General features: G+C 38.2%; 1 protein-coding gene across 12 annotated transcripts in view; it reads right to left on the reverse strand.

Annotated features, from left to right (window-relative positions):
* Window positions 1–25,460, reverse strand: part of NR3C2 (nuclear receptor subfamily 3 group C member 2) — a 280,863-nt gene that overhangs the window by 51,436 nt on the left and 203,967 nt on the right. For 11 of the 12 annotated variants that reach the window (XM_073341312.1, XM_073341313.1, XM_073341310.1 and 8 more), the window contains one exon: window positions 10,727–10,843. The exons of the other annotated variant lie outside the window; for it this stretch is intronic. In XM_073341312.1, coding sequence (XP_073197413.1) covers window positions 10,727–10,843 — 117 coding nt within the window. The remainder of the gene's footprint in view (window positions 1–10,726; window positions 10,844–25,460) is intronic. 12 annotated transcript variants of the gene reach the window in all.

Raw genomic sequence — 25,460 nt, forward strand, 5'->3', positions numbered from 1 at the left:
TAGCCACGGTATTGAGGACACACTCCATGGACTTAATGCACTTAGTGGGGACATACACAATTGACTGTATAAAATCGACTTTCTAAAAATCGACTTCTATAAAATCAACCTAATTTCGTAGTGTAGACATACCCTAAGAGAGATGTTTGGAGAATTTGTAAAACCATGTGAAGACTTTGAATCTAGATGTGAGAATCCTTAAAGTAAGGGAGCCTGATGAGTTGGAGGATATAAGGAGGACTTAATCCTAAAGATCCTTAAATTAAGTATCAACATCTGCCTGGAAATGAGATACAGAATCCCTATGCAAGCTCTGGGGAAGAAGGAAAATAGAAACATTGTATTAAACCTGCTTTTAGCAGGTAGTATAAAATATTGTCAGAGCTACAAGACAGAAGATATTTCTTCCCCTCCCCCACGTCAGCCTTATAACTCAGGCAAGAAGGATGGACCACATTTTCCTAAAATGATTGTTTGGAAGGCCAGCACTGAACAGGGAGCTGGTACCCAGGCATCAGCCTCTCTCTTTTGGGCCTGTGGAATGTAGGTGAAAAACGGGGCCTTGAAAGTTTGAGGGCTAGGGTTTTGTCTTCTTATGATCTGTAAAGCACTTAGTATAATTTTGGTGATAGACAGGTTGTATTTCATATTGTTGAATGTTAATTTATGTAATATGAATTCTAATGAACCCTTATATATGCTTGAAATTAGTAATTTTCATTTTCACCACTGACTTATCATATAACAGTGAGACACAAATGCTGAAAAATAGCATGCTACTACTATTGGATAATACCATACACAAATATTGGACAGTATTAATATGATTAAATTGGTTGTGTTACAATGGTATAGTATTTTGTTTTGCTGTATTTCTTTAGTCTACAAATCTATAGATTACTTTTTTCTTTTCATTCTGAGACACATCTAAGAGTATATTAGATGTGGATCCCTTGTAATTTTCCCCCTACCCTGCTTTTTGCCTTAAATAACCACAAAAGGGTTAGAGCTCCATTTATCTTATCTTAAATTCTGCTGGAATACAAGGACTAAGCTAACCATGGCTAGGAGAATCTTAGCCTCACCCAAATCCTGCAAAAAAACATTTTAGTCAACAGTAATGCACCATCACAGTCTTTTCGGAAAAAGGAGAGGGAGGCACAAACAGCTTTACAGCAACACACTGCCACAGATGTCAGACTCTCTTCCTATAGCCCCACTTAATAGTGCTTGTTAGACTTCTTAAACAACTGCCTGACTTACATAATCAACAAACCAACCAGATTTACTGCCACAAGAAACTTAGGGGGATTTACCAGAGAAGCAGGCAATTGGGATAAGGAAAAGGGAGAGACTACAAAGCAGTGTAGTGGGTGGATCTGGAGAAGAGGAGAACTTATCAGGAGAGGGACCAAAGAAAGGGGAAAACAAGATGGAAATGACTACAGAACAGGTGAAAGATTGAGAATAGGACACAAAAAATAATGAGGACAAAGGGAAGAGAGAAGAAATACAGAATGAAGGGGAAAGGCATGCTGCTCTACTTTAGAAAAAGGTTTAAGAAAAGAGGTGGTGAAATACAAGACAGAGTGAAAAGAACACAGAGAGAAAAGCCATAGGGGGAAAAAAGAGGGGGAAAAGAAAAAGTGGAGTATATGTTAAAAAAAAAAGGAAAGTAAAGAAGTAGAAGAATTTAGGCAGAGCTTCAGCATGAGAGAAGGAAGGAGAGGAGTAGAAAATTATACCAATGCTGTGAGCCCAAAGGATTAGGATAACAGTGGAGTTGCCAACAGTGATTGTTAAATGAGTATTACTGGATACACACTCTGGAACTGTGGTTAAACAATTCTGTAATTAAATAATTGGTGTTGTCTTGGTTTCTAGTTACTCTGGACTCTGTAGTTAAATAACAGGTGTCCTAGTTTTTAGATATTTTGTTTGACTAGCAGTTCTAGTTTATTACTATATTTCTCTTTCTTTAACTAAATTTTCATACTTTCTCAAGCAGATACAGAACCACTGTGTACTTGGGGGCAAATCCTGCCTCCTTTTACAGTGCCTGAAAAATCAAAAGAACTGATAGAGTTCCACTGTACAGTGAGAGGCAGTGGAGAAGCTGCTTGAAAGAAATCTCCATTCTCTGCATTATTGTTCAGTGTCAGCCTGCCTGTGGGGCAGGCAGAGAGATCTGGGGTCAGTAAACCAGCAATATATAGATCCATTGACCAAAACCGCTGTATAGGCAGCTTCTAGAGTTCTGTCAGCTGCTTTTACAGCCACAAGATGCAGTATAAGTGATAATGTTCTTGCAAAGGTCCAGATTCTGTTCCCCTCAAACACCACATAGGTCCCTCATGACTGTGATAGTGTTATTTATGGATAGTTATGATTTACTTCCAATACACATTATTTTATACCTGAACATTCCAAGGGAAAATTTTTGCAGACCTCCATTTTTAGGTTTAAAAAAATTTTATACGTAGATATATTGATAGAACAATATTTATAAAACGACTTCCTTTTCTCCTCTTTTTTACTCAGGATTGGCATGGGAGACAGTATTTGGCCTTCAGTTGGAAGTTAAAATATATATAGTCAGTGCACTAAGGTGTACTAAACCACAGCTTAAATTAAAAAAGGAAAACAAATGGTAGGGTGACCAGACAACAAGTATGAAAAATCGGGACAGGGGCTGGGGAGGTAATAGGAGCTTATATAAGAAAAAGACCCCAAAATCGGGACATCTGGTCACCATAACAAATGGCCACACGGAAGGTAACTTATTTTGAATTCATGTATTAGGTATAGCCAGGTATTAGATATCATAGAATATCAGGGTTGGAAGGGACCTCAGGAGGTCATCTAGTCCAACCCCCTGCTCAAAAACAGGACCAATCCTCAGTTAAATCATCCCAGCCAGGGCTTTGTCAAGCCTGACCTTAAAAACTTCTAAGGAAGGAGATTCCACCACCTCCCTACGTAACGCATTCCAGTGTTTCACCACCCTTCTAGTGAAAAAGTTTTTCCTAATATCCAACCTAAACCTCCCCCACTGCAACTTGAGACCATTATTCTTTGTCCTGTCCTCTTCTACCACTGAGAATAGTCTAGAACCATCCTCTCTGGAACCACCTCTCAGGTAGTTGAAAGCAGCTATCAAATCCTCCCTCATTCTTCTCTTCTGCAGACTAAACAATCCCAGTTCCCTCAGCCTCTCCTCATAAGTCGTGTTCCAGACCCCTAATCATTTTTGTTGCCCTTCGCTGGACTCTTTCCAATTTATCCACATCCTTCTTGTAGTGTGGGGCCCAAAACTGGACACAGTACTCCAGATGAGGCCTCACCAATGTCGAATAGAGGGGGACGATCACGTCCCTCAATCTGCTCGCTATGCCCCTACTTATACAGATCTTAATGTTGGGGAGTTGTTTGCAACTGATGCTACAGTGTAAAAAAAGCCTATTTCCAAAGACACTTTTACAGGAATATTTAGGTTGTCAGAAAAAAAGTCTAATGCATTTGCTTACATTTTAGCAATCGTCAAAGTGATGATTAATTGACAAATAACAGCTTCATAGGATACTACTCTGTGAGGGAACAACTTTTACCAACTGCCAATTAGTAGTTTCCTGGTAAAATAAAAATTAAAAAGCTTTATCCAAAAAAGCTTAATAAGAATTGGCTAGAAGTCTGAAGATTCTGCCCAAATATGATATCTTGGAAAAAACAGCAAAACAGACACAGTGCAAATGTGCTAATATTTTTAGTATATGAAGTGTCTTTCTACGAACTTTCATCAATACCAAGAGAGATGCATTGACTACATTTTAAAATGGCAATCTAATATGCAAAGAATTTAAAAATAACTGTCCGAGAAAGAAAATGTTATCTTTCCTGAAAGCCAGGCTTAAATCATTCTTGTTCAGATATTCATATAATTAATCTATTACTATTTATTTATTCATTCATAAATTATGTGTCACATTTAGTGTTTTTGGAGTTTTGCATTGTATATTAAATACATCATTACACATGTTCATCAAATACTAGAACTAGAAGCAAAACCCAAGTACTAGATTGCCATAAATTAGTCAATTACCATTCTAATGTTTACCATCCACTCCTATTTACCAGTGTACTCTACAGCTCTTCCTTGTGGAAAGAATGCAGTAACTTGAAAAATCATTGCATTACAAAAAGAAAAGGAGTACTTGTGGCACCTTAGAGACTAACCAATTTATTTGAGCATGAGCTTTCGTGAGCTACAGCTCACTTCATCGGATGCTCACGAAAGCTCATGCTCAAATAAATTGGTTAGTCTCTAAGGTGCCACAAGTACTCCTTTTCTTTTTGAGAATACAGACTAACACGGCTGTTACTCTGAAACATTGCATTACAGTAATTTGGGTTAAAAAAATGAAAGCAAAGTTAACACAACTTGAAATAATGCACATACACTGCTAAGAAACAATGTATGAACAATATATTTTGGTTGTGACATTGGTAGAAGGAGCCACTGCACTATTTAGATCAATTTAAATTGTGCAAAACCCAAAGCGGCAGTAAGAGCTCTCTCTCAGGAAAAAGAGCAAAGGGCTCTTTTGGAGTTTCTAGTACCTTAGTTTCCCCAAAAGAGCAACCTCATAGATGGAGGAGGAGGGCATGGATTAATTCATACAGTTATGAGATTGATATCAAGATATAAAAAGACTAACTTTTGTCTCATGAAACTGAGTCTTTACGAGGGTTTTTGTGTCATTACTGACAGATAGCAGTTAATGGAGTTTTGATAGGTCACATAAACATTGGTATGTATGCTTTAACATATTATATTTATACTTTTGGTTTATATAGTATTGTAATGTATTTTCCTGTGCTGCAATAAGTCAAATAAAACTAGAGAAAGAAAATGTAAAGTGCAGAAGATAGTTTCCTCAAAATTAGTTTAAAAATGGATAATTTGCTCATCAGTTAAAGGTCAGATGTCAGCATTTCCCCAAAATCTTGATTTGTTGCCATCATTCTCTAAATACCTTCTTAACAGCTCCAGTAGGTAAATGTGTTTGTAATTATCTTCTGTTGTCTCTTCTAGAAGAGCTAAAACATCACAAATATGCATAGTAAATAGCTACAAATATGGTTATACCTTTCTAGGTAATCAAGTTCTGGATGCCTGAATTCCTGCCATTTGAAGAAGTAGAGTGTCAGAATGATTTGGGGAGGAAGAGCATCTACTCACATGGAGTACATCAGAAAGTGAAGTAGCAGGAAAAGTGGTTCTAACAATGTAAACAAGATCCAGGGGAGAAGATTTTGACTGGCAAAAGGTGCCTTCTAAAGGTTTGTACCAATTATTATTATTATTGTTTTTGCTGATGATGAAATAAGAAGGGCAAGCATAGGAAAAGGACCAAAGAATTTAGTTTACATATCATCCAAGAGATGGCCTCTCTTTATGAGATCTGACAGGATCACAGCACAAGGTAGTATGGTTGCAGGCTACAAAGATTCAAAATTACATTACAAACTGAACATGCCCTCCCAAATGACAACATTGAATGAACATGATCATTGATTTTCTTATTTCTTTTTTTGTCAAGAGAAATGTCTCAGATTTTAAAATTAAACACCATAACTGGTTTGATTTCTGTGAAACCTGAATGTGTTTACTGAGCTAAAACAGGTAAAGTAATATACACATCATGTGAAGCACAACTAACGAGCATCTGAAAATTGGTAAATGTTAAAAACAACAAAACAGCCTAAAATTTAACAAAATACAACTTTCTCATGGAACATAAGGTTGTTGCTTTTTTTAAACCATGCAATCTTCTTGTGTCTTCTTTTGCAAATTAGACTAATTTGCATTTGGAAAATAGGGATAAACCTGATTCTAGTAAATTTTTCATTTCAGTTTGGAAATAAAAGATAGAGTCACTGAAAATTAAATTACCTAAATAAATCCAAATATAAATGACAAAACTAAGGTGTTCATAATTCAGGTGAAAAAGTATTTGGTAATATGCTCGGGTACATTTTTGTTAAATTTAAAACTGTACATTACATAAGGGCAAAAAACTGATTGCATATTTAGTTTCTGTAACTTTTTCCATTCTAACATATAGTTATGCTAAATCAGATTAATCTGCATGTTCAAATTAAACCACTAATACTTTGGAATAGCTATGAAAGTTTTGTTTAATGAAAAAAGGCTCAAATTAGAGGTAATTCTCTCTCTCTGACACAGACACACACACAGACACAGTTAATTCCACATTGTATAGTTTAGGACTTGGAAAAAGCAGGCAACTCTTATGAAACATTTAGGCGGAATTATGGAAATTAAAGATGGAAAAGATGTAGTTGGCCAACTAGTCCATCTCCCTGCTAATGCAGGATTGTTCCCTCTACAGGAACTAGATTTCCTAGTGTTTTGTGAAGTCTAAAGTTTTAAATGCATAATGGGTTTTTTACCACTTCCCTTGAGAAAACGCTCCATGTGTAATGGTGGGCACTAATATGCAGAGTAACTTTAGGTATAAGTTCATGGTGGGATCAACTCATATACTATATGATGGAAATATACAGGGTTTTTGATCAAAATGAAATGTTTGCAGATATTTTTCATTTTGGGAGAAATTTTTCAACAAAAAATAGAAACCTGAAACTTTTCTTGGTTTTCAACTTTAAAAAGTTTCACTTCTCCCCCCATTTCTTTTTCTCCTTCTCCAAAAACTGAAAGTGTTTTCTTTTGAATTTTTCCACAGAAAATAATTACTATTTTCCTATCAGCCCTAATAAATACCTGTATGTCTTTTTTTTCCAGTTAAAACTTAATGAAGTATTCAGAGAATTAATACAAAGCCAGCAGCACAAATATTTTTCACACTGTTTGTTCAGCATGCCTTAACTATGACCTGGAGATATTATTCTATGGGTAAAAAAAAAAAAAATTGTTCAGTCTCCATATACATTGGACTTTATAATCATACTTCTATGAAGGGTGACAATTCATGCCAAATGTAAGGATGATAATTTTGGGGAAAGGATAACACCTATGCACTAAGAACTGAATTGAGACCACATAGACCACCATTTTAAATCAGAGTGTAATTTAGATCCAGACAAAGAAGTGAAAGACTTATCATGTTATCAATAACCTGATCCAATCTTTTTTTCAGATTATCTTGAATACATTAAGAATACTTCAGTAAGTAGACCTAACAGAGTAACAGAATCCCATGGATGAAGTCATCACATATGTAAGTGAATATAAGATCAGGGCCTAACTTACCTATGTATTCTTTATATAAGATTTGTAGTCTCCACAGCCAGAATGGTAAATCATTTGAAAATTGACAATCAATTCTATTTATCTTAAATATATTAACAATATTTCAATAAGCTTTAAGACCATCAAATCCTTGTTGTTGCAAGGGACAAATCTCAATAGACCTCAGCCTACCTTATAACTTTCTGATAGGATTCAAGCAAGAAGAGTATTTTGGGCCTGTACCATAGTATATTCAGGAAGAAAACTTCAGAACTGATTAAATCTTTCTGGCCCATAATTAATTGAAAATTAACTACAGTATCTTGGAAAAAAGCAGACTAAAAAATGGGCCAGCATACATTTTTAACACAGTTGCTTCATCTGAATGTCTTCCAATAATTAAGACTAACATACAGCATTAGAAGCAAAAGAAAAAAAAAACAACCCCAAACAAATAATGGGTCCGGAAAAGGTTCAAAGCAGTACTTGTTGCAGGGAGAGGGAGAGAGAGAGATCTGTGAAGGAGAGGGTTGGACTATGTTAACATTTAGCTACTTTAACTTTTGTAGCAACTACCAATTATCGCCCCTTCTCATAAAATCAGACAGACTTATGAAGTAAATAACCTCACTGAAGAAATCATTATGTGGTGACTTGATGAATAATTGTCCAAAGACCATCAGAATATAAAAGGAGAATGGATGATGTTACAATTTTCATCATATAAAAGAAGGTAAATGATAAAATAGCTCTACTAACTTTGGTGAGTCTTCATGCAAAGATCTGTTCGTTTTTATAAGCATTGTTTTAGATACATTTGTAAAAGGTGCCAAAACAGGGCATGGGTGCTTTAACATAAATCAAAGTACTACATTTTAAAAAAATGTCTGAACACACTATAAAATGTACATGCTCAAAATACACACACAACAGTCTGTATTACTGTAAACACCGGAAAAAATATTTTTTGGGAAAAAAGACCAATGGTGTCAAAAAAGATCAGCAAAATACATGAGGTTCTGCAAAAACTCGCTGCATTTATTGCAGAAAAATGTGGAACATCTACCCTGGATTTTCCATTATTCTGTCAATTTTGTTTGCTATAAAAAAGTTTTCCATTACAGAGATGAAGAAAGAAGTAAGATGGTAGCTAACTTTTACATCATAAAATGTAATGTGCTTTAAAAATTCTTCTACCAAAGAAGAGTTTGAGTTCTCCTATTAAGTAACAGTTTTGGTTCTTTCATTCCGATCAGCAGATCAGGAGGGATACAAAGGAGACCCAATTTCTTTACAAATCCTAGGAAGAGAGGTCCTTGTTCTCCAGAGCAATATCTGGGAACTACAATTTAGAATTTAAAGCAGTTTTCCTATAGATTTCCCTGTCCAAATCATACAACCTATTTGGTTAGAAAATAAGTTCCTTTGGAAGTCCAACACATAAGGCAGCTTTGATTTAGTTTGTGTTTGGGGTTCATCTTTCCTTCAAATTAGATGGTGAGAAATTAAATTGAGTTTATTTCTCTGAGCAAGAGAGCAGAGCCAATGGGAGAATCTCTTCCATTTCTGTAGATAAATAGTACAGGTTGCCCTCTTCCTACTATTCAGTTACACCTCTTTCACTTCCTCAGAGGAGGCGGCATAAGGTGCATGTGTGGGCTGAACAGACACTCCTAGTGGAAAAACTCTGATGAAGGGCTTGAGAGGCTCATCCACACCTGAAATAGAGCAACCATGGGCACGCTATTCGAAGAAGAACTGATTGTTCCAATGCCAATTTGATCTTTACCTTGAGACAGCTATTTGAAAATACTGCTGAATTTAATAAGCCATGTGCACCACTTTTTATTGACTTCTGTCAGGACTTTGATTCAGTGCATTGAGCAAGTTTGTAGGATCTGATGAAGCAACTTGACACTATCTTCCCAGGAATGCCATTGATAGAAGAGCTCTATAATAGAATGGAAAGCTGTGTTTGAGTCACAGATACACAACATGGTTTCCTATTGCCACAGGAATTCATCAAGGCTGCATTCTTTCACCATCATAGTTTGATATTGGCATCGATTGGTTGATGGACAAGACTGAGGGGATAGCTCTTGCCGTGGCACTGAGCTGAACACCATACTGCTTCAAGATTTCAAATATGTCGATCATATTCAGTGAATCACTGCAGCTGATGGATGATCTGGTTTAACAAGAAACAGTGCACACTGGTCTGGTTATTAATCCAGATAAAACAAAGTCTCTGGCTATTACCATCAAGCAGCCTCCAGCTCCTGATTATAACCACCTCAGTGTCAACCTGTCAAGACAGAACATTGAGCAGCTGGCTATTGTCAAACATTTGGGCAGTGTCATAGACAGTACAGGAGGATGCTCGAAAGATGCAGACACTAGTAAGGCAGCAGTTTTGGGCCCTTCAGTTGCCTCTACTGGGATGCTGTGACACCAAAGTTGCTGTGAAGCTGCAGATCTATAGTACTACCGTTATATCATCTCTGTTGCACAGAAGTGAAACTCAGGCACTGAGAAAACCTGAAGAAGACTAGATTGATGTTTTCGATTCTCATCATCTACATCAGCTGCTCCACATCAAGTGGCAGGAAAAGATCAGAAAAGAGGATGCTGAAAGCAGAACCCACCAATCACCTCCATCAGCACAGGTTCAGTTTCAGTGGCAGTCTTGTATGGATATATTGCAACAGAAGACTAATGAATTCCGAAATATGTATACCAAAGAATGCCACTACACATCCAGTGATCACATGGACACCAGCAGCTTCGGTAGAGTGATAAGATCACCAGTGATGGACATACATTGAATATCCAGTCAGACCATTTTAAGGACCTAGCCAGAGATCGATCTGGGTAGTGCTCAATCAGCAAGGAGGCCAAGTCCCTTTGGGATTTGCCATGATGACAATGACAACAACATGATTTTCAGAATATCTGTGGTAATTATATTATGAAGAAAATGTTTTGAGTCCTGTTATTTGAATATGAATTAGGCAGCACTAATCTATCAATATAAATGCTTCAATCCTTACTAGAATGGATACTAACATTAAAGCTGAGAGATATCACTTTGCAAGAACTTGTCTTTTGTTAAGGTGTACAATGTTTTTAAATGATCTCAAGAACATTCCCCACCATCATCACAAAAAATCCCATACACAATTCTTGAGGCTTCCATACTCCTAGCTTTAGTGAAACTCCACTAAAATTACTGTCATCATCAAACACCCACTCTTCTTGTTCTGAGCCATAAAATACATATCTCCCAAAAACTGATTTAGAATGACAGTAGGGTTTATTAACTTTTGTGCATTTCTCTCAGTGTAATTCAACCTGAAAGGTTTGAGATTATGCAGCTATGTATGTAAAAAGCAGCATGTTAAAAATATTTTTGCCTAACAAATTAAAATAAAGAACTATAAATGGTATGCTTACCTCCTAAATTCATTCCAGCTTGTAGACATTTCTGTAATCGGCAAGCTGGGCAGTTCTTCCTTCGAATCTTATCAATAATACAGTCATTTCTTCCTGCACATAGGTAATTGTGCTGCCCTGAATGAACCAAAAACAAAACAGAAAGTTATTTGAATACCATATATATAAATATTTCCCATTCATTCTATTTTCCATCCATTCTGTAGTGATTTTGAGTTTCCTGTTAAAGCACAGAATCTCTCTTCCCAGTCTCTAGCTACCTTGGTGACCCATCATAGAATCTTCCCTCACACTTCCAAAGCGAACAGAAATCACCCCACTATAGACCGTGCTACAGGAAGCAGGACCCTGAGTTTTAATAAGGAGATGAATATTTGCATCACTTATTAGATGGATTTCTTGCCTGTCCTGTGAACAGGATTAAACTGCTTATTTAAAAATGGGTCTCGGATACACTGGGGTTGAGGTTTTTGGGAGCCCCTATAGTTTTATCATCATTACAGGTTATTTAAGACCCATAAGTACAAAGCTCTGCTTTGTACAAAAATAAAGATATAGTCCCTGCCCCAAAGTGTTTACAATCTAAATTAGAAATAGACAATACAGGGCAGATGCAATATAAACTATCACAACAGAGTCCAATCTTTTTTAAAACAAACACACTCTGAACTGCTTAATCAGTCATCTTATATGTGGTTGATTATTTCTGAAAGCTTTGCAAATAAGGTTCTGCTTCACCAATGCATTACTCCAATTGTATGCAGTTATGAATCAAGCCCAAAGGATGGATTTGAATGAAGAGAGGGTAGATATTTGGTTCACAATGAATAAAAGAAAGGAAGAAGGCATGGAGATGAGGGTGTGGGAAGGATACAAAAGGATGTTCAGTTTTTCAAATTGGGAGAACTGTAGATAGTAGGGAAAAAGGAGGAAATAAGAGCAGAATTGTCGGCGGGGCAGAATCATGAAGAGTTTTATGCTTAAATCTGATGTGGAAGGAAAGAGGACAGCAGCAAAGTGCTAATGTAACACAGTCAGAGTGATGTAAGAGAAGATTATTTCACTTGCATCCGTTTATACAGATTAGACTGGAAGGGGCATGATGCAATGTTGGGCACATCAGAAGAGGATGAGTTTGCAGCAGCTGTGGTGACAGATGTCCTGTACATATATAAAAAGGTTTTATGGCATGACTGAGGATAGCTCAGAGAAGGGGTAGAGAAAGAAATGACAGGATTTGCCAAGAGCATGGATTCAAAAGAATAGACAAAAGTCAAATCCAATACTGAGGTGGTCAGTTTGTGCCACAGACATAATAAAAGCAGTAACTGTGAAGGAGAAGCATTTGGGAGAAAAGAGGACAAGTTCAGTTTTCACTTTATTGAGTTTGAGATACCAGTGAAGATGTCAGAGAGGCAAGATGGCTGGGGGGGTGGGGGGGAGGGGTAAATGAGAGAGGTAGTTTTGTGAGTTATCACTGTAGAAAAGGTAACAGAAATATGGGAGTGAATGAGGTTATTCACAAAAAGAATATAGAGGGTGAAGAGGAAAGGCCAACAACATCACTGCCGGAAACACGGGCAGATTGTGGCGAAGGGATGAGGAACCACTCAGGCATTGTGGTGAAGTAGTGGTCAGAGAAGTATGAAGAAAATGAAGAGTCAAGAGAACTGACTGTAGCACTGAAACAGTCAACTGTGGCAAAGGAAACAGCTAGATCAAGGAGGCCATTAGTCATGGCTAGGAAGAGCTCTATATTGGTGTCAGTAATCTAGGACTCAGGTGAACTGGGTTCTATTCCTCGCTATTCCACTGACTGGCTGTCTGACCTTGGGCAAGACTTCTGTGACTCTGTTTTCCCTCACACCCTATGTCTGTCTGGTCTACTTAGCATGTAAAGGCAGGGACCTTTTCCATTTGTTCAGCACCTAGCACTGCACGGACCCAGTCTTGCTGGGGGCTGCTAGATGCTGCTGTAAGACAACAAATAAATCATCATAAAATGGTAAATTAAAAACCTAAAGCCCTAGAAGTACTGTATGCCACCTGAAGGTTTTATAAGAACTCTGATCCCTGCAGCAGAACTCTGACAAAAAGACTGGAACTTTGGGGTAGTCCATTCATGAATATATGTCAAAGAAAGAAAACAAATTAAACCTGGATAATATAATGAAACTAGGGCTGTCAAGCGATTAAAAAAAATTAATCGCAATTAATCGCACTGTTAAACAATAGTAGAATACCATTTATTTAAATATTTTGGATGTTTTCTACATTTTCAAATATATTGATTTCAATTACAACACAGAATACAAAGTCTTCACTTACAAAGGGCATACAGTGCTCACTTTCTATTTATTTTTATTACAAATATTTGCACTGTAAAAATCAAAAGAAACACTATTTTTTGATTCACCTAATACAAGTCCTGTAGTGCAATCTCTTTATCATGAAAGTTAAACTCACAAATGTAGAATTATGTACAAAAGATGACTGCGGTCAAAAACAGAACAATGTAAAACTTTAGAGCCCATGAGTCCACTCAGTCCTATTTCTTGTTCAGCCAGTCACTCAGAAAAACAAGTTTGTTTACATTTGTAGGAGATAATGCTGCCCTCTTCTTGTTTACAATGTCACCTGAAAGTGAGAAAAGGCTTTCTCATGGCACTGTTGTAGCCGGTGTAGCAAGATATTTACGTGCCAGATGTGCAAAAGATTCATATGTCCCTTCATGCTTCAACCCCCATTCCAGAGAACATGCATCCATGCTGATGACGGGTTCTGCTTGATAACAATCCAAAGCAGTGCGGACTGATGCATGTTCATTTTAATCATCTGAGTCAGATGCCACCAGCAGAAGGTTGATTTTCTTTTTTGGTGGTTCGGGTTCTGTAGTTTTTGCATCGGAGTGTTGCTCTTTTAAGACTTTTGAAAGCATGTCCTCATCCCTCTCAGATTTTGGAAGGCACTTCAGATTCTTAAACCTTGGTTTGAGTGCTGTAGCTATCTTTAGAAATCTCACATTGGTACTTTCTTTGTGTTTTGTCAAATCTGTAGTGAAAGTGTTCTTAAAACGAACAACATGTGTTATAACACGAAATACATGGCAGAATGACGGTAAAACAGAGTAGGAGACATACAATTCTCCCCCAAGGAGTTTGCTCACTAATTTAATTAACACATTGTTTTTTTGATGAGCATCATCAGCATGGAAGCATGTCCTCTGGAATGGTGGCTGAAGTATGAAGGGGCATACGAATGTTTAGCATATCTGGCACGTAAATACCTTATAATGCCAGTTACAAAAGTGCCATGCAAATGCCTGTTCTCACTTTCAGGTGACATTGTAAATAAGAAGCGGGCAGCATTATCTCCTGTAAATGTATTCAAACTCGTTTCTCTTAGTGTGACTGAACAAGAAGTAGGACTGAGTGGACTTGTAGGCTCTAAAGTTTTACATTGTTTTGTTTTTGAGTTCAGTTCTGTAACAAAAAATCCCTACATTTGTAAGTTGCACTTTCACAATAAAGAGATCACACTATAGTACTTGAATGAGGTGAATTGAAAAATACTGTTTCTTTTGTTTATCATTTTTACAGTGCAAATACTTGTAATAAAATAATAATATAAAGCGAGCACTGTACACTTTGTATTCTGTGTTATAATTGAAATAAATATATTTTAAAATGTAGAAAAACATCCAAAATAGTTAATAAATTTCAATTGGTATTCTACTGTTTAACAGTGAGATTAAAACTGCGATTAATCGAGAGTAATATTTTTGAGTTAATCGCGTGAGTTAAGTGTGATTAATCGACAGCCTTAAATGAAACCGGCTTGAAAATTATCTGATATTTAAATAAGCCTACTAAAATAGTAATTGAAAAGTAAAATCATAATGGGCTAACCTTAAAAGGAAAATCTGCTTAAAATATAATATGTTTGTGCACAAAATCAACCTATGTAACAGAGAGATATCATAATGAAGGTCATTTACGTGACCACCTTGAGAGAAATACTGTATTTAATGCCTATTAATATATTTTCTGTCTACTGATTTAAAAATATTATGCAACAGTACTGCAAATCAGAATGAAAGTCTAAAAATAAAGTGAAAAGTAAGTATTAAAATAATGCTGAATACTAAAAGGGTGTCATTCAAAAACCTAAATTTTGATATAATTTTGAAGAATTTGATATTTTCTGCTGGAAATGTGTGTATGATTGTTCAGTACTGCAGCTTTTCAGTCTCTTGCACAATGTCCTTTTGTACAACATGGAGTACTGCAATTCCATTTTTAGGCTTTCACAGGCGGGTGCAGGCTATTAATATGACAAGTCAGCTCTGATGCTGCAAAATGAACCCCTCTGCAGATTTCCCCTGAAGGCATTTTGTTCTAAGAAATTGTACACCTGTTAAGTCAACATTTTTCATTATGGCTTTCAAAAACTGATGAGCTTAGTAGAAGTAGGTTAACATTTATGTACTTCAGGATAATTACATAGGATATATTTTGTATACGTTGTGGAAATGTTTATTTGATTTAAATCCTTGACTTACTGTTCCCTTCAAAAGACATATTCCTTCTATACCTGAATACTTTCATGAGTCAGATTTAGGATACTTTGGTTAGACTGCAATTACTACATATGCTTTCTGTTGATAAATGTTTACTGAAAATATAATTCAGTAAAGACATATCAATTTTGAAATAATATGTCCTTGAAAACTTCAACTAACATGTGATGCAAACAGCTTTTCTTTTAAATTGCACAGAAATATCCATTGAGAGGCTCTTAAAGTTCTCAATTCCATAGGCCAATTTACTTGGATAAAAATCTAGAAATATTTTAAAACCCTTTACCTGTAGATATTCTTTTTAAGTTCCCACTTAAGTAAAAATTATACAACAAAAGAATTCAAAACCCTCTACATCAACTCCCTATGCACAATTGTTTATTTTTAAATAATTAATAGAACTGTGTTTAGATATATTTGCAACTAAAACTGTGGCATGCTAAAAAAATCCCTAAAGATGTGACACAAACCAACAAAAGCAAGGCAATTCAAAATTATATCACTATTAAATGTAATATCTTATATTTATAAGCACAGCTCTTTCTCAAGTATCCCTAAAAAGCTTTACAATTGATACATAAATTATTATACCCCATCCCACTCCCTTCTTCCCTTTGATTTCAATGGGAATTAGGTGAATAGGCATTTTTGAAAATCCCAAAAGGTGCCTATCTGCATCCTTAGATGCCTAAATGTCTTTGAAAAACTGGCTCTTTCTACCTTCTTTCTTTCTTATCTCCTGATTCTCCAGTTGCCCTTCTCATTATCTCAGCCTTTTCGCTCTGGCTACTACTCCTCCCTTCCCACCCTCTTTCCCTCTTTGAGTTCTGGCCTCTGTCACATGAAGAGGCAACTGGCCCGTTCACTGAAGTGCCACTAGGGCCACTTTGAGTGCTGCGAAAGTTCAACTGAGCCACAATGGTTATTGAAACAGCTGTGTTTTAAAGTACTTTTGTTTCATGTATTGTAGGCTTTGTTTGTTTATTTTTTAATTGGGATGACAGGTAGGGAAGAAAGGAAAAGGAAAAAAAAGAGGAAGAGAAATAGGCACAGCTTGTCACCCATTCAGCCATGATAAGCAGGCTGGGTTTTGTAGCTATTCTGGCACAGGTGAGTCTTTTGGAGAGATTTGAAGGAAGATAAGCTAGTGGTTGTTTGGATATAATCAGGGAGCTTTTCCCATCCATAAAGGACAGTTGGCAGAAAGTGCAGAAGTGTTTAAGGGAGACGCTAACTGGTGGGTGCCTGGGAATACTGGAGAAAGCAGAGGTCAATAACATAATAGGTTACTAGGTCATCTAGGCTGGGTGGGAATAAATTATGAAGGACCCTAAATATAAAGACAAGAGTTTGTATCGGATGTGGAAGTGAAGAGGGAGCCAGTAGCGGGGCTCCAAGAGGGTGCTGATGCAGTCATAGTAATAAGCCAAAATGGTGATTTTAGGAGCAGCATTCTGAAGACACATGAAGAGAGCAAGATTGCATCCTTGATGGCCAGAGAAGAGAGGTTGGAGTAATCAAGATGTGAAATTATGAGTAGAGCCCTGCAAATCTCTGGATATCCGCTTTATACCCGCAGATATTTGCATCTCTGGATCTTTTTTGTGGATTGCGGATCGGATGTGGATGCAAAAGTAATATGCCTGCAGTGCCCTAATTATGAGATTTTGGCTGAGAAAATAGAGAGGAAAGGATAGCATTGAGAAAAGCACTGAGGTTTAGAAACAAACTCAACATGTGCAATAAGTGAGAGGACTGAGTCAACAATAGCACCCAGATTACGGAACTGAGTGACTAGGAGGATGGTGCTATTGTCCAAGTGATAGAGAAAAGGGAGAAAGCAGGGCTGGCAGGGTGGGAGATCATAAGCTCCATTTGTGCCATACTGAGATTAAGATGACAAATGGACATCCATAAAGAGATATCAGGAACACGGGCCAAGACACTAGACTGGATGAGGGGATAGAGTCGAGAAGGAGATTTGTGAGTCTTCAACGTAACTATGGTAGTTAGAGCCAGGCCTGCAGATAAGAGTATCTGGAGACAGGGAGTAGAGGAAAAGAAGGGGACCAAAGAGTGAGTCTCTCAGGGACACCCACAAGAAAGGGGAGAGGATGACTCAGTAGACGAGCCATTAAAGGAATGATCATAGAGGTCTGAGGAGAACAATAAGATGACAAACAAAAGACAACGAGGAAAACATTTCAACAAATAAGGAGTGGTCCATGGTATCAAAAACTGCAGAGAAATCAAAGAGGACAATGATGGAATATAGGCCCTAAGTTTTGACCAGAAAGAGGTTATTTTAGAGACTTCAGAGCAGTTTCAGTGGAGCACATAAAGTGGAAGTCAGATGGGAGAGGGTGAAGAATGATATTGGAAGAATGGAACTACGGATGACAGTGATAGTAGAGAGCATATGAGTTCTGAAATGGAGGAAAGAAGAGAGATTAGGTGATAGTGTGCAAGAGAGATAGGGTCAAGGCTAGGATTCTTTAAAACAGGGAGACCAAAGCATGCTTGTATTGGAAAGGAAAAGAACCTCATGAGAACGATAGCTTGAGGACAAGAGTTAAATAACGGATGAGAACAAGGGTGAGGGAGGACAGAAGATGAGATGGGATGGGGCTATCTACTTATGCATATAGAATGTGCTATACTCATCATGTGTTTATGGTATATAAACACCTTGTTACATTCAAAATGAGTCTAATCCCCGGTTCTCTTCTTTCTTCAGGGTTAATTTTTTATTGAAATTTTGAAAAGTTATGTCAATTAAGTTCATTTTACAGTTTGTCCTGAAAGCAGCAAGATGTAAGGTCATTTTCACTCTTGAAAGACAGAGTCCATATTTAGGGCCAGCCACTGAGAAAGCAGGGTCTTACACTCCTGATTTTACTCATATGTTTGACAGCTGCATGATTCCTGAAGACAGAAGCTGACATGAGAGGTCATGAGCCTTAAAAGAGAAGTTCTCTTATATAGGTTTTGGTGAATTCCTTGTATGGTTTTCAGAATTAGAATGGAGACCGTGAATTTGCTTCCATGCTCACTGGGGAGTCAGTGATGTAAACCTGTGCTGCTACAGATGGGTTGTTTCATTCTGAACTAACTGACACTTTTTCAAGGTTGCAGTTTTCTTTCCAAGGTGAACTGGAATAAGCAACCTTAGATATCACAAAAGCATGTAGTAGTATGGCCAATCAACATCTAACACGATAGGATGCAACTTCCTGCCCAACCACAGGTGGAAGAAAACACTTAAAGAAACCATAGATACTAGAGAATCCTACAGCGGTGAGGATTCCAGAATACCTTTGGGGCTCTGGACTATTTTGATGATCTCAACAGAAGACAGCCTCAAAGGAAACTGATGTAATTGAGGTGGCTAGATCTTTAAAGCATATGTCTCTTCCCAGAAACAAATCAGTCTGAGTTTAGCTTAACTCAGCTCTTCTTTTTATTCAGTTTACTCAGCCAATAGTGGGTGGGGAAGTAAGAGAATAGGAATCAAATTCTTGTTTCCCACATAGCAATGCAGTAAGGTAAGAGTAATTTTTAACAAATGCCATTATTGAATTTATACATAGGTAATCCTTGTTTCACTTAAAGTAGTTAAGACAAAATGCCTGGAAAGTTAAATGTTCAACATATAAGATAAAGAGGTACCACAGGGTTACTTATTAAGAAGAATGTAATAGAGTTGTCACATCAGAAGTATAGCTACCAGAATCACTTTGTTTATAGTTCTCAAGTTTAGATAACCGAGACATATAAGATGTACATATGCATGTAAAATATGCACTGTGATTCTTCAAGTGTGACAGGGTGAGTTGAAAATAGTTTCAGACTTGTGAATTTCCTGGATTTTTTCAGTTCTATACGGCACAAAACTGAATGGATATTCTCATTTCCTGCAATTTGTTCTCTCTTACTCTCCTATTATATTTCCTTGAAGAAACAAAATCCAGTAGCAAACAGAAAGGCCAATTGCTACTGATCCAAAGAGTTACAGCACAACTAAAACTCCTGAAAACTTAACACCCTTGGAAACGGTGGCATATTCCCCTCTTTTAAACCTAGTATCCTGACTAATGATTAATCCTGCGAAGTGGTATGCAAGAACTTCAAAAGGGCTCCTCAAAGGTGCAGGGATCTGCCCACATGCATCACTGTGCAGGATCAAGGCCCAATTACTTTTTTAAAATTATAATTGGGAAAAGGCAAAAATTATTAAAGTTGGTAAAATTTTCCATGTTTTCATTCTCCTTCTGTAACATTACATTTTCTTTTTTCAAAGACTGAGCAAAGACATGCACAGAATGTAATTATTTTCCTGGATTTCTTCTGCCTCCAGTCTCAACTGGAACTTCTATAACATTCAAAGAATGTTCAGTTTTGTTGAAACCAATTGGAAAATGTTTGCTTTATCTAGCTCAGTAGACAAAAAGTTTCCTTCCTCTGTTAAAGTTGCAGATTTCATTGCAAGATCTCTCAGAACAAATACAGAGAAAGGTCCGAAACTGCATTAACTACAATTTATTAATCAACAGCGGGGAACCTTGTCTGGTCCAATAACAGAGATGAGGTGATCAAGAAGGCTGTGCTGGGGCTAGGAATGTGATGAAATAGGGATCGCAAGAGAATGACTTCTCCTTGTCTTCCGCCTCCGCACAGCACAAGAGAACAGAACAGAAAAGTACACTTTCAGCAACAACCCTAAACTGCACCTAGGGGACAAGAAAGAGCAGAGCAGAGACTCTCTTCCTCCTCCCACCACACCCCCCAAAAAACAACCATTTTAAAAGATGTCCTACTCCAGCAGCACAGCTAAAAGCAACATCAGTATAGTCCATAATCTCCCTCCTTCACATATGGAATACTTTAATTTTGGCTACAGATTTCATTTTACTAATGGTGGGCAAAATTGACTTCTCCCTCCACAAAGCAAGAGCGATCAGACTTTCTGTTGGGAACTAATTAACGGATCTGACGAAAGAGGGAATAGAATTTGTCTCCAGAACCCCTATGTTGCATGACTGCAAAGCATCCCATCTGCAGCCACTATTCCCGTCTTTGGACCAGTATAAGAGCTTCTGCCCACCTCTCATTCTTCATCTGTAAGTGTGTTTGGCCACTGGATCTGTATAGAATCTAATAGCTTCTTCTCAATCACTGCAAACAACCCGAGCCCGCAGTGAAAAGTTTCATGGTACAGAGTAGGTTATGAAAGCCCCCAAACACCAACCCCTGCACTGGCGGGCATCAGTGGTGTAGAGTGCCTTTCACAGGATCTCCATAGTGAATGAATTTCATCCAATGAAAAGCGCTTTTTACCATGTGAAATTTCAGGCTTTATTCTCCTCTCACTCACAGCAGTGTAACTCCACGACTTCAGTGGAATTACTCCTGATATATACTAGTCTAAGGGAGAGAGGAGAATCAGGCCCACATTATCCTGGGCTCAATGTATGTAGTTCTATATTAAGCTTCCCCCATTCCCATTAATTAGCTCTATTTACTAAATAGACTGAAGCAGTATCTCCATCTCCTGTAACACTTTAGCCTCTCAGTTTTGCACAGATTTTGGTTCCCATATTAATTCTGAAACTAGGTACTGTATTATTTATCCAGCTGAATGGAAGAGAATGAAAATGTGTTTGCTAAAAAAAAATCAATGAAACATAGAATCATAGACTTTAAGGTCAGAAGGGACCATTATGATCATCTAGTCTGACCTCTTGCACAACGCAGGCCACAGAATCTCACCCACCCACTCCTGTAACAAACCCCTAATTTATGTCTGAGCTACTGAAGTCCTCAAATCGTGGTTTAAAGACTTCAAGGAGCAGAGAATCCTCCAGCAAGTGACCCGTGCCCCACACTGCAGAGGAAGGCAAAAAAACCCCAGGGCCTCTTCCAATCTGCCCTGGAGGAAAATTCCTTCCCGACCCCAAATATGGCGATCAGCTAAACCCTGAACATATGAGCAAGACTCACCAGCCAGAGACCCAGGAAAGAATTCTCTGTAGTAACTCAGATCCCACCCCATCTAACATCCCATCACAGGCCATTGGTCATATCTACCGTTAGTAGTCGAAGATCAATTAATTGCCAAAATTAGATATGATGGGATAGCCATCACCTCCATAAACTTATCAAGTTTAGTCTTGAAGCCAGATATGTCTTTTGCCCCCACTGCTTCCCTTGGAAGGTTGTTCCAGAACCTCACTCCTCTGATGGTTAGAAACCTTCATCTAATTTCAAGTCTAAACTTCCTGATGGCCAGTTTATATCCATTTGTTCTTGTGTCCACATTGGTACTGAGCTTAAATAATTCTTCTCCCTCCGTGGTATTTATCCCTCTGATATATTTATAGATAGCAATCATATTTTCTCTCAGCCTTCTTTTGGTTAGGCTAAACAAACCAAGCTCTTCTCTGTACCTGTTCCAGTTTGAATTCATCCTTCTTAAACATGGGAGACCAGACCTGCACACAGTATTCCAGATGAGGTCTCACCAGTACCTTGTATAACGGTACTAACACCTCCTTATCTCTACTGGAAATACCTCGCCTGATGCATTCCAAGACCGCATTATCTTTTTTCACAGCCATAGCACATTGGCAGCTCATAGTCATCCTGTGATCAACAAATACTCTGAGGTCCTTCTCCTCCTCTGTTACTTCCAAGTGATGCGTCCCCAGTTTATAACAGAAATTCTTGTTATTAATCCCTATCAAGGTTCCTTCCTCACTCTCAACTCTAGGGTACAGATGTGGGGACCTGCATGAAAACCCCCTAAGCTTAGTTTTACCAGCTTAGGTTAAAACTTCCCCAAGGTAGAAACTATATTACCTTTTGCCCTTGGACTTTATCACTGCCACCACCAAACGTCTAACAGATATATAACCGGGAAAGAGCCTGCTTGGAAACGTCTTTCCCCCCAAAATCTTCCCAAACCCTACACCCCCTTTCCCGGGTTAGGCTTGATAAAAATTCTCACCAATTTGTATAGGTGAACACAGACCCAAACCCTTGGATCTTAAGAACAATGAAAAAAGCAATGAGGTTCTTAAAAGCAGGATTTAACAGAAGAAAAAGTAAAAGAATCACCTCTGTAAAATCAGGATGGTAAATACCTTACAGGGTAATCAGATTCAAAACATAGAGAATCCCCCTAGGCAAAACCTTAAGTTACAAAAAGACACAAAAACAGGAATATACATTCCATTCAGCACAGCTTATTTTCTCAGCCATTTAAACAAACAGAATCTAACGCATAACTAGCTAGATTACTTACTAAGTTCTAAGACTCCATTCCTGTTCTGTTCCCGGCAAAAGCATCACACAGACAGAGAGAGCCTTTGTTTCTCCCCCCTCCAGCTTTTGAAAGTATCTTGTCTCCTCATTGGTCATGTGCCAGCGAGGTTATCCTAACTTCTTAACCCTTTACAGGTGAAAGGGTTTTTCCTCTGGCCAGGAGGGATTTTAAAGGTGTTTTACCCTTCCCTTTATATTTATGACAATCCCTAAATGTATGACCTTGCACTTTTCATTATTAAATTTCATCCTACTACTATTACTACAAGGTTATCCAAATCTTCCTGTATAATATCCCGGTCCTTCTCTGTATTGGCAATACCTCCCAGCTTTGTGTCATCTGCAAACTTTATTAGCACATTCCCGCTCCTTGTGCCAAGGTCAGTAATAAAAAGATTAAACAAGATTGGTCCCAAAACCGATCCCTGAGGAACTCCACTAGTAACCTCCTTCCAGCCTGACAATTCACCTTTCAGTGTGACCCGCTGTACTCTCCCGTTTAACCAATTCCTTATCCATCTTTCAGTTTTCATCCCCATCCTTTCCAATTTAACTAATAATTCCCCATGTGGCACCATATCAAATGCCTTATTGAAATCGAGGTAAATTAGATCCACTGCGTTTCCTTTGTCTAAAAAATCAGTTACCTTCTCAAAGAAGATCAGGTTGGTTTGACACAATCTACCTTTTGTAAAGCCATGTTGTATTTTGTCCCAATTACCATTGACCTCAATGTCCTTAACTACTTTCTCCTTCAAAATTTTTTCCAAGACCTTGCATACTACAGATCTCAAACTAACAGGCCTGTAGTTACCCAGATCACTTTTTTTTACCTTTCTTAAAAATAGGAACTATGTTAGCAATTCTCCAATCATACGGTACAACCCCTGAGTTTACAGATTCATTAAAAATTCTTGCTAATGGGCTTGCAATTCCATGTGCCAGTTCCTTTAATATTCTTGGATGAAGATTATCCGGGCCCCCCGATTTAGTCCCATTAAGATGTTCAAGTCTGGCTTCTACTCGGATGTGGTAATATCTACCTCCATATCCTCATTCCCATTTGTCATCCTACCATTATTCCTAAGCTCCTCATTAAAGACTGAGGCAAAGTATTTGTTTAGATATTGGGCCATGCCTAGATTATCCTTAACCTCTACTCCATCCTCAGTGTTAAGCACTCTTCTTTCTTTGTTTTCTTCTTGTTTATATGGCTATAGAACCTTTTACTATTGCTTTTAATTCCCTTTGCAAGGTCCAACTCTTCATGGCTTTTGGCCTTTCTCACTTTATCCCTACCTGTTCTGACCTCAGTAAAGTAGCTTTCCTTGCTAATCCCTCCCATCTTCCACTCCTTGTAGGCTTTCTGCTTTTTCTTAATTACCTCTCTGCGATGCTTGCTCATCCACCTTGGTCTACAACTCCTACCTATGAATTTTTCCCCTTTCTTGGGATGCAGGCTTCTAATAGTTTCTGCAACTTTGACTTGAAGTAATTCCAGGCCTCCTCCGCCTTTAGATCCACAAGTTTAGTCCAATCCACTTCCCTAACTAATTTCCTTAATTTTTTAAAGTTAGCCCTTTTGAAATCAAAAACCCTAGTCACAGATCTATTTTTGTTTATCCTTCCATTTATTTTGAACTGAATTAGCTCATGATTGCTCAAACCAAGATTGTCCCCTGTCAGCTATCATATCCAGGAAAATCTGAGCCCTATTATTATTACTAGCACTTGTCCTCCAGTCTATCTCTGGGAAGTTAAAGTTTCCCATGATCACACAATTATCTCCATTGACTCTTGCCCTCTTCCTATAGGACTATCTGCTCTTCTCTTCTTCCTTGCCCTCTCACCTTCAGTGACCACCTGCTATGCCCCTTCTTTATTTTTCAACTCCGCAAACCTGTTCCTGAGCTCTATTTCTCCTTCACTGGCCTGTCTTTTCCTCTGTCTGGTTCTCTTGGTCACATGCTTCCACTGTCCACTTTCCTCACCCAGCAGTATCCCCTCAGAGTTCTTTGGTCCTGCTTCCATCTGCAAGTATGAGCTTTTCCCTTCAGCCTCCTCATGTCTTTGCTCCATCATCCACTCGAACCCCCTTCTATACTCGACCAGAGTTTCCACCTGCATCTCCAACCCTCTAATCTTTTCTTCCATCAGCTCTATCAGGCGGCACTTCATACAGATGAAATTCTTTTCAAGTATCCCCTCCAGGATCATGTACATGCCACAGCTTCTACATCCAGTCATCTTCATTGTGTCTTCCACTACTTGGGTCACTACCAATGCTGCCTTTGTGTCTGTCATAGCCTTCTCACCTAAGTCCTGTTCATCCGGGAAACACAAACCAAACCAAAACACCACCACCCACAGCAAAACAAACCCCCCAACGAGCACCAAAACACTGCCAGAACATCACACACTCCCTTCACTAGCCTATCTGTTCCTTTGCCTGGCTCTCTTAATCTTCCCCGCAAACTCCCCTTACAAACTCCCACTCAAACTCCCCTGCTTACAGCTCTGTTTGCTGGCTCCTGTGCCACTGCAGCTGTCTGAAGCATAGGAAGAGGGGAGACCACTTATTTCCAGAATATCTGGTTCGCAGACAAAACTGCACCTAACCAGGATTCTCTCCCCTGACCCCTCCCACAACTCCCACTAAAGGGGTTTTCCTCCTGCAGCATGAAATCATGTAATCTGCTCACCTCAACCTCTCATTTGTCACAGACAGCTCTGAAACCTCCATATACTTTGTGAAATCTATGTTATTACGTAACCCTGTCAATTTTTGTTAATTGGTAAAGTATGTTAGTCAATCCTTTTTCCTCTATCATA

This window comes from Lepidochelys kempii, chromosome 4, assembly GCF_965140265.1.
Source record: "Lepidochelys kempii isolate rLepKem1 chromosome 4, rLepKem1.hap2, whole genome shotgun sequence".
Taxonomy (NCBI): domain Eukaryota; kingdom Metazoa; phylum Chordata; order Testudines; family Cheloniidae; genus Lepidochelys; species Lepidochelys kempii.